The sequence below is a fragment of the Telmatherina bonti genome (genome assembly GCF_933228915.1).
Source record: "Telmatherina bonti genome assembly, chromosome: 3".
Taxonomy (NCBI): domain Eukaryota; kingdom Metazoa; phylum Chordata; class Actinopteri; order Atheriniformes; family Telmatherinidae; genus Telmatherina; species Telmatherina bonti.
In genome coordinates this window covers 16,518,023-16,527,893 of record NC_136621.1, presented here as the reverse complement: position 1 = coordinate 16,527,893, position 9,871 = coordinate 16,518,023, and the positions used below count along the sequence as shown (strand labels likewise).

Here is a 9,871-nt window from a genome sequence, read left to right as displayed (position 1 = left end):
AAACTATATTTGTCAGTAATGACTGAAGGGCATCGTAAATTAAAGCAATGCACGAGGGTAAATACAGAGGATTTATTTCTGGATATAATGACAACTGTACAGGTTAATATGGAAATCTATTCCTGGAGCCTGGCTGAAATGTTATGATGTGACGTTTTCCGTGTTCCAGGTTCCTGTTTTATTTTGTAGTTTTTCCCTGTTTTTGTGTAGCCTTTGTTCTTGTTTGTTAGATTACCTGGTCTTGTTAGTTCATTCTTTACTCCTGTGTCTTGTTTAGTTCTGTCAGTATTTCTAGCCTTCAGTTCAGTTGTGTTTTGTGGGTTCATTGTGTTTGAGTTAGTCTCTGTTTGCCCCCCTGTGCTTCTTCATGTCTCCCGTGTTCCTGCGTCTAAAGAATAAATCATCTAGATTCTGCATCCCTGGCTCTCTGGTATGCATTTGGGTCCACACCTCAGCACCCTTCCCTTGACATGTAAGGGGGCACCACAATGCAGTTGGGCTTTGGAACACATATGTTTTACTTCAGCAGGATTTCCTTGTGAAATTAAATAGATTACTTAAACTTGGTTTCTTCCCTTTACTGAATCTCTTTTTCAATGTAAAATCCTAAAATCGTAAGGTCAGAGCAAACAAGTGGTGCATTTTTCTGGTAAAATAATCAGTGGATGTCCTTGATCCCTGGCATCAGCAACACGGTCCTGGTTGAAAATAATAAATGCTCTTTTTTCCTCCTAACTCGCCTTTCTGAGGAGCATTTTTCTGGAGAAAGTTTTGCTGAAGAACTGACAAACTTATTACTCTGCAGAATTTATGCTTTTATTTGGTCCGGAAGGACATAAAGTTAGGCCCAAGTTCTTTTTTTTTTCTTTTTTTTACCCCGTCCCTTACCCCCCGTTTTCCACTTAAAATAAGGTGGTAAGAGGGTGAAAACCAGCGGTTCTCAAACATTTTGAGCTAAACCACATGGGTCATCTTGCAGCCATCCTCTAAATGTAAGACTGGAAAACTGTCAAAATCTTCATAATTCAGGAAGATAAAGTGGTTTTTGGTTGATTAGGTTCTCTGCTGCGACAAGGCACCTGCAAGGCCAAAATCCGCTTCTGTCATAGAGACAATGTCAAACTTAGATTTTTAATATGGCACATATAGTAACTTTGTTGTTTGTGCATTAATGTGTTAAGATATTAAGGTGTTAATTTAAAAGATTTATTTCTGCATTATGTTTTAATTATGTTTTAATTTTGACACCCTTTCCAAAAAACACTAATTTATTTGCCGAATGTGGGCTACATATTTCCTGATGGTGCTCACCCTTAACCCTTCCCCTTCATCACAAAGAGAACTGAGATAACCCTTCCAATAACATGAACGTGCAAAGCAGAAGTGGAGGACTAATGGGTAGAAATGGAGGTTGTCATGTGATCATGTCTCACCTGGAAAGTGCTCTGGCACAGTTTGCCCACCCAGTCCACACACTCGTCTTTAAAAGCAGCAAACACCATGGTTCTGTCCTGAGTCTCCACACAAAACGCAGACATGTTCTCCTGCAAACGCAGAGGAGCTTGTTCAGATTTTTATCGATGGGACACACGGAAACGCCATCGTGCTGAGACACTCACCATGGGACAAGCCTCAGCGTTTGGAGGGAGTTTAAGGACGCTGATCAGCTCTGACAGTCGGACCACCTTTGCTTTCTTGTCCCCGTGAGACTGGTGGAATCTCCTGACCCCAGTGCCATGATCCCCTGCTGGACTGCCTCCTGTAGACCACAATCACACAAATGTTAGTTAAACTGAGTTAAATTGGAAGAATGAAATGCAAGTTATTCATCTCGTCTTGTTGATTATCTAACTTTCACCATTATCATCTTTGACCTGAATTTTTTCCTTTGGCTTGCATGTAAAACAGGCTTTGAGAACCTCCTTCTTCCGCCTACGCTAAAGGACTGAAGTCGGGGACATCCTGCTTCTAAATGAGGTGGAAAAACTATGGATTTGTTCCTTCTGAACTGGACTATTCCACATTATTGTTCTGTTCCAGAAATGACCAGAAAAGTCTCCATCTGATCCAAAAAGCTACAGCAAGGTTTTAGTGGGAATTATTGTGACAAATAAAGCTCTGAATGACCAAACTTCGTTGGATCTTGTTGTTCCTCAAAGTTCTAAAAAGTAAAACAGCAGACAGAACCTTCAGTTCCCTCTGTGGGACCAGCTCTGTGCCTCTCGCCTGCTAATTGCTGGCGTGGGCAACCCTGAACTGGACAAAGTGCTAAAGAAAATAACTGAATGAATGAATGATTGTATAAAATTTTGCACTTTTACTTTTGGAGTTTGGTAATACTTGAAATGACTGGATATATTTTGATAGTATTGCTATATTTTATTTAAATTTGTGGGTTGAAGAATAATTCAAGTGACACAAATATGTTTCTGAGGATTTCAGAAAGTGGTAAGAATAAAAAAGAGAAATAAACGCTGTTGTGTGGTTTTACAATTAGTTTTATATTCAGTCTTCTTGCTTTCCTCTGTTATAATTAATGACAATGTGTATTTAAGAAGAATGAAATGTTAAATAAAAAAAAATCATCAACCTTCAAACTTCCTTATATAAGGAAACCAGTTAATGTGATCTTCATGTTGACCTAATATCAGCACTAATCCAACTTTTCACATTTTCTAGACATAAAATTCCAGTTCAGCTGTTAAATGATGATTGATGATGAAGAATTTATAATTATTGTTGGTAATATCATGTGACTGCTCTCCAGTTAGTACCCATCCCTGTGTTTTAAACCAAACATGGAGGCAGCTGCTGCAGAGTAACCGAAAGGCTGCTGGTCGGACATTATTATTTAACTTCTACAAACTCCATCCCATTTCATTAAACTCATGAAATCTTCATTTTATGAGGCAAGGAGTTTGCATAATGTAATATTTGGTTTAGGCAAGTTGTTATATTTTACAGTGAGGTCTGAATTTTTTGAGCTAAAACCACATCCACACCAAGTTAGTGATGCTTCCATTAAATCTGTAAATGGGGTGAACCTGAACCCGTCATGTGAGGTGTCAACTCTGATTTACACAGATTTCATCATGTTAAGCTTTTTCCACAAGATAAGCAGATTTATAGAGTTTATTTAAGTTATGCAGACTTACATCCGTCATGCCTTCAATTTGCATCCAAACCAAAGAAGTTTATTCAAAATGAAGTTTTAAATCGAATACAGAAAATCAGTCTACTCTTTGTTCATATTGCCCAAGTTAAATTTCTTTTACTGAATGTCAATTATATTCATTATTGATGCTGATAAAATGACACTAAGTTGTAAAAATATTATTTAACTTCCCATTTTTACATTTGTAAAGATGTAGAAAAAATGTTTGAAACATTATTAAATAAGAAATAAAACATTAAATATATAAAAACATAAATAAACAAGTGTTGGGAAAAAACACGAAGTAATTTGCTGTGTAATTTGATCAGCTTGTTCTAAATTTCTATATTCACTTATTACTTAATCAATATTCATGTTTTCCTTTTGATTTTTCCTGTATTTTTTTTTTTTTAAATCAGAAACTCTTCTACCACAAGATGATCGACCATTGTCAGAAAGTTGCAGGTTTTCCCAGTTTCCGCAGTCCTAATCAATAAGTGCCCCCTGAATCAATACACACAGAGGAACAGATCAATTATACTTTCAATAACTTGGGTTATTTCTGGTGTTGCAGGTTGGTGCTGCTTCTGAGTAGAAGTCTTTATTCCAGAAGGTCCAGGTCCAAGTCCCAACTTGTACCTCCACCCTGTCCTCGCTCCACTGGAACTGAAGGCCACTACAGTTCAGGTTGCCCAAGTCTGGTCCTGGAGAACTGCTGTCCTGCAACTTTAAGATGCATGGTTGTCTCCTTACAGGCCTCTCTGCCCAGCTGGATCACATGTGGATGAGGGAATTCAGACATTTGATTTGGTTTGTTGGAGAAGGGATGAATCTGAAAGCTGAAGGCTAGTAGGGCTCCAGGACCGAACTCTGACCTGACCCAGGAAAACTTGCAAAAACAAGAAGTTTGGAGTTTTATTTGTCTTTCCCATCCAGCAGAGGTCCCTGTTGTCTGTCATCTCATCTCACCACCACCATCATCTGCTCCTGTTCCTCATCTTCCTCTATGCTCCTCTGGACTTTATCTGCTGGATTTCTTCTGTTTGCTGCTGGTCTGTTTTCTCATCTTGCCTTCCTGCTGCAGGATTTTAACTTCGCTCCTGTTCATAGTTTTTACTGCATCAAGCTACAACTTTGTCTGATATAATTTATCTTTCCAGAGTTTTTTTTTCAACAATAAGTTCAGACAGTTAAAAACTTGCTGACACTTTTCTGTGTTTATGTCAGCTATCTGCTGTGTCTCAGTTTTGTTTCCTCCTCAGTCTGTTCTAGGTCACCTCTGATTCCTGCTCTCTGGATTCGGCTAATGACAACACCTGCCAACACCTGCCTGCCTGCCTTCAGTTTGTCAAACTGTATGATCTCTGCTTTCTTTTATCCATCTTTTCTTCTCTGCTTTTGGGTTTTTGAGGTCCTTTAAAGTTTGTTTTGTCTTTTCCTGTCTACATTTAGCTCTTCTTCATGCACACATCGTGGCATATGGTTGATGAATGGGAGTGACTGAAGAGCAGAAACTTCACAGATCTGTCCTCTAACTGACTGAATGTCATGTATACTGGGAAAAAGGCATAGCAGCAGAGTGAGTCGCTTCTTTATGGCTTTCAATCATTTCTTCAGCTTTCACTGTAAATATTCCAGTGAAACGTGATGGGATGAAAGAAGTACTGAGTTGTTTTTTTTTTCTTTTTCCTTATGTGATAATAAGGACTCCTTCCTCGCCCAGCCTGGCAGCCACTCAGACACTTTCAGGTCAGCTCACTCAGTTGGAAATGTTTTAATCATCTGTACTCCCATCTCTGTGTCGTCACAGCCTGTCAGAGCCACATCGGCTGGCACGTGGTCGTCACCCGCACCATTTCTAACAGCTACAACACACTGCAGTGCTCAGCTCTTTGTCAAAGTAAAACTTCCTCTCTCCATCCCTTACCGTCACGCCCTAATGTCTCATTCATGTCTTCTCTTTAATTAGTCATGTTACTCACTGCTATCCGTACCGTTTGTTTCCTGGTTATCTGCTCTGCACAGGACATGCAAAATGTACCCAACTCCGAGCTGCACGTGAGCTCAGAAATATCACTTGAGACAATGTGTATCGTGCAGATGGATCCACGGAGCTTATGTAACAACCATCACCGTTATGGTTTCTATTGCAGCTGTCAGATTCACTGCTCATGTTCTGCTGCTGCTGCACGAACCCGTCCACAACTAGCCTGCCACCCACTCCCACCAGTGGGTCTTTACTCTGTGGGTCTTTACTGGAGAATCCAATTTTAAACATATAAACTATGTTTTTTTGTAACAACATGATTCTACCATAATTTCATGCCTGACCTTTAGTCATCAGCCATGTTTTTGATCAGATAGTGTCAGGATAGAGTTTTTATCTTGGTGTGGTGGTCAGCGCTGCGGCCTCACAGCAGCACTGGTTTGCTGGTTTGAGCTTCGCTGAGTTGTTGGGGTTAGAAAAAAGTTTATGGTGCATTCGTTTTACTGATGCGACTAAGGTTCTGCATGAGTTCTAACTGTTTTATATGCATTAATATGCATTAAAATTCATGCATCAATCCACAGAGTTATTTCTATGCATTAACATGTTTAATTTTACAGCCCTATTAAAGATAATCAACAATATTTACTTGGAATTGGATCAATTCCAAAACTTGAAGTATTGCACATCTCTGGATGGTCTGTTTGCTTTCACACTGAAAGGATTTACTTGCAAAAGGATCAGATTTGCCTTCTTTGGGCTGCTCCAGAGTAAGAATGAGCACTCACAGTGCTCCAAATGAACCAGACTATCCCTGGAAGGGACCAGGGTTTGTTTAAAGTGGATATAAGAGTTGGGGGGCATTATAGTCTCTAGGGTGTGTTGCTGGAGTTTTGGGGTGGACATTAATCCATGGTGGTCTGACTCAACAGGGGGCTGGGCTAGTGGGGCCAGCAGCACCCAGAGGGTGTTTGCTCTCGGGCAGTGTCTCACAATGCTGGTCCTCAGGACCCACTGCTCTGGATATTTTAAAGGTAACCACACGTTAACACACCTGAATAACATAGATGACTTATTAACAGACTGGCAAATAACTTAATGACTCAAAGGTTTGTGGGAAGAGGAACAGATCTACTACATACAGATACACTGCATAGGGCTTGCATGCTCATATATATATATATATATATATATATATATATATATATAGAGAGAGAGAGAGAGAGAGAGAGAGAGAGAGAGAGAGAGAGAGAGAGAGAGCGAATATAGTATATAGTATATAGATGTAGATGTAGATGTAGATTTAGATGTAGATGTAGATTTAGATATAGATATAGATATAGATATAGATTTAGATTTTGATTTAGATTTAGATTTAGATGTAGATTTAGATGTAGATATAGATATAGATATAGATTTAGATTTAGATTTAGATTTAGATGTAGATTTAGATATAGATATAGATATAGATATAGATTTAGATTTAGATTTAGATATAGATATAGATATAGATATAGATTTAGATTTAGATTTAGATTTAGATATAGATATAGATTTAGATTTAGATATAGATGGTGTAACCAGTCTAAACCTGCTAAGCATTTGGGAAAGGCTCCATGTCTCTGGAACTCTGCATTAAATACACATTCAACATCAGATCAACATCAACCCGTCCCCATGGACACATTTAACGAATGATGTCATTCCTGCAGAAAACATGAGAAAAATGGCTTTGGTTCAGATAAAAGCACAGGCCTGAGTTTTATCCTCTCAGTGTGAGAAAAAACAAACAAAAAAAGAGATCCTGTACACACAGCACAAATTGAGATCTATTGTAATAACTTAACCATTATAGGAGAACAGGTTGTTTCACAGCTAATATTTTCACTTTGAAAGTAAAACATACAGCTGATTTATCAGGACATGAAACAGCACAGTGAGGCCTGCAGATTAAATTATATAATTAAAATAGGATATAATTAGTGCCATAAGCACTAAAAGTCACACATCTTTGAATAAAATCATCATGTATAAACAATCTGGAATCATTTAATAACGATGGATTACATTTATAATGCGCTTTATTGCTAATGGCACTCACAGTGCTTACATTTGATTCATTATTCATCCACTCCTCATTCTTTCTTGGCAAGCTGCATGTGTAGCCACAGCTACCCTAGGGCAGACTGACGGAAACGTGGCAGCCAACGTGCGCCAACAGCCTCTCCGACCACCACCAAAACACTCATGCACCAGTGATGCTGACATGGAAGCAAGGAAGTGTCTTAACCAGGGACACAGTAACAGGTGACTGATGTTGACATGGTTCATTCAGCCAGAATGTCAGTATTGATGACAACTGTGAGAATAAACCATGTTAGTGTTGATCAGATGATCTGTTTTCTCCTTTCTGATGTGTAGTAGTTCATGCAGCTGAACAGCCCACTCAGCAAGCCAGATGAGTTGTGATGTTTGTTCATACCTCAAAAAGTTAGTCAGTTGTGTTTGCTTATTGTTTATGTCCGAAAGTATGAGATGACCCAAGTTATACCAAACTTCATGTTCAGCATTATACAGTTACAGAAGATCAAGGACAGTCCTGTACCTCCCATATCCTGGATCTCCAGCCGGCCAACTCCACTGCTGCTGGGGGGAAACAGAGACAACCACACTGGCTTCCATTTCTGAGAGGAAATAAGAAATTACAGGGACTCAGAATAAAAATCAAAATAAAACTTCAGTAGCACATGATACACCTGAACACAGCTCTGACTCGAGACCAGCACGAACAATGATTTGTGTCTTTAATCTGAACATTAGGAGTTCTTTTACAGTGATCCTGTGCAAAGGTTTAAAGATGCATCATGCAACTTTCTGGCTTCAACAGTACTGTGTGTCACTAATTTGACTCTTTTATTAGCAAAAATCAAGTATTGCTTTTATAAATACAGATTCTATTCTATTCTATTCTATAGTCATTTAGCAGACGCTTTTATCCAAAGAGACTTACATATGAGTGAGAGCTACACAAGAAAAAAGTGAAGTGAAGACTACCAATTGGAGTAATTCTCGCACACTTACTCACAAACTGTGTGTTTCAGACTTGTTTGATGGCAGTGTGAAATGTACGTACATTTCTGGAGCTGCCGCTGTCCAGCATCATCCCGAGGCCGGGAAACCGCATTATACAACTTAACCTGGTTGACCTGGTTACCAAGTGATTAACCAGTAAATACAACCAGTTAACAAGTGAACAAAATCCAGTTAACTATTGTACAACAAAACCAGTGTTAACCGTCATCAGTGTGTTTTTTTTTTTAAATACACAAAGTGGAGCCGAAAGGTTTTTCAGACGTCTCCATCCCACTCTGATCACAGTCAGACATGGTGAAGATGCAACAACTCCTTTTTCTAATGTCTTGCCAGGCATGTTGCGATTTGGCGTGTGGACCAGAATGTAAGGTGGTGATGTATGACATGGGTCATCCTGCAGATCATCCTTTATATCACAGGTGTCAAACTACAGCACTCAAAGGCCGGCATCTTGCAGATTTTTATTGTCTACATGCTCCAACAGACCTGACCAAAATAAATAGATAGGCTGATGAGAAGCTGTTGGATCTATGGGATTTGTTTCTGCAGGGAAACAACTAAAATGTCCCGGATACCGACCCTTGAGGACTGGAGTTTGACACTCCTGATCTTAAATTAAAGGCTGTAAAACTGCCTGAATCTTCATAAAATTGAGTAAAAAGTGATTTTTGATGGATTTAGAATCTGTTTAGACAAAGACTAAACAAAGTAAAACAACCTGAAAAGAATATTTTACATGATAAACTTCTACTTGTTCAGATGTCTTCTGTTTTACATGATATACAAATAGACATTAATCAGAGGTGCAGCTTGTCTTCCAGGAAAAGATTTCAGACATGTTTATATCCCTACAATGACAGAATCTAGCTGGCACCATTGCCTGAACTTCTGTCACTCCACACCTTTTCCTTACAGTGGTTTCACCCCTCCCACCAGTGGCACAGAGGTAAACATTAGTCACCACTTATCGGTTTAGTGCTTTCAGAGAAAAGTCAAAAAGAAGAGGGGAAATCTTACATGAAATCTCCCAGTTTACTGCATGTTAACTGGAATTTCTGATCAACTCAAAACAAGTGTGTGGGTTTCAGTGGGTGTGTGTCGGTCTTGTGCAGGAATGTGCTGTGTTTCAACTTGTTCATTCAGATTCCTGAAGAGTCATTCCCGCAGAAAACATGCGAACAAAAGGAAACAGAATCTGTACATGTGTTTGTCACACATGTTGGACCCACAAAGCTGAGCCAGAAAAACAATCTATCTTTTTCAGATTCTCATTTACAGGAATTATGACAAAGATTGAGATGATTTTGGTTAACAGGCAAAAGAGACGTGAACAAATCTGATGTGTACTTACCTTTCCAGCTTTATGTGGTCGGAGATAAACCTTCCCTGTTTTAGCCTGCGAGTCCATAGAGGAAAACGCTGTTATTAGTTCCACAAAGACATATGAGGAGTTTTTCTCTTCTTTGCTGAGCAGTTAAGTTGGGTCATGCCCACATTGAGACGTTCCTGAAATATGATCCTCACCTGAAGCACACGCTAGAGAGGATTTATAGCTCTTTGAAGGGGGCGTACCTTTCAAGGAGCTATTTAAAAGACAACTTGTTCTTTTAACTCTGTTTTGTTTTTTTTGACTCAAC

The 9,871-nt window shown here is 39.1% G+C and overlaps 1 protein-coding gene across 1 annotated transcript in view; it reads right to left on the bottom strand.

Moving 5' to 3' along the window:
* Positions 1-9,642, bottom strand: part of dok1a (docking protein 1a) — a gene marked incomplete at both ends in the record, with an annotated part of 14,064 nt that extends 4,422 nt beyond the window's left edge. The window contains 4 exons of the mRNA XM_079262490.1: positions 1,434-1,544; positions 1,620-1,759; positions 7,747-7,825; positions 9,586-9,642. Coding sequence (XP_079118616.1) covers positions 1,434-1,544; positions 1,620-1,759; positions 7,747-7,825; positions 9,586-9,642 — 387 coding nt within the window. The remainder of the gene's footprint in view (positions 1-1,433; positions 1,545-1,619; positions 1,760-7,746; positions 7,826-9,585) is intronic.
* Between the last annotated feature and the right edge of the window lie 229 nt (positions 9,643-9,871).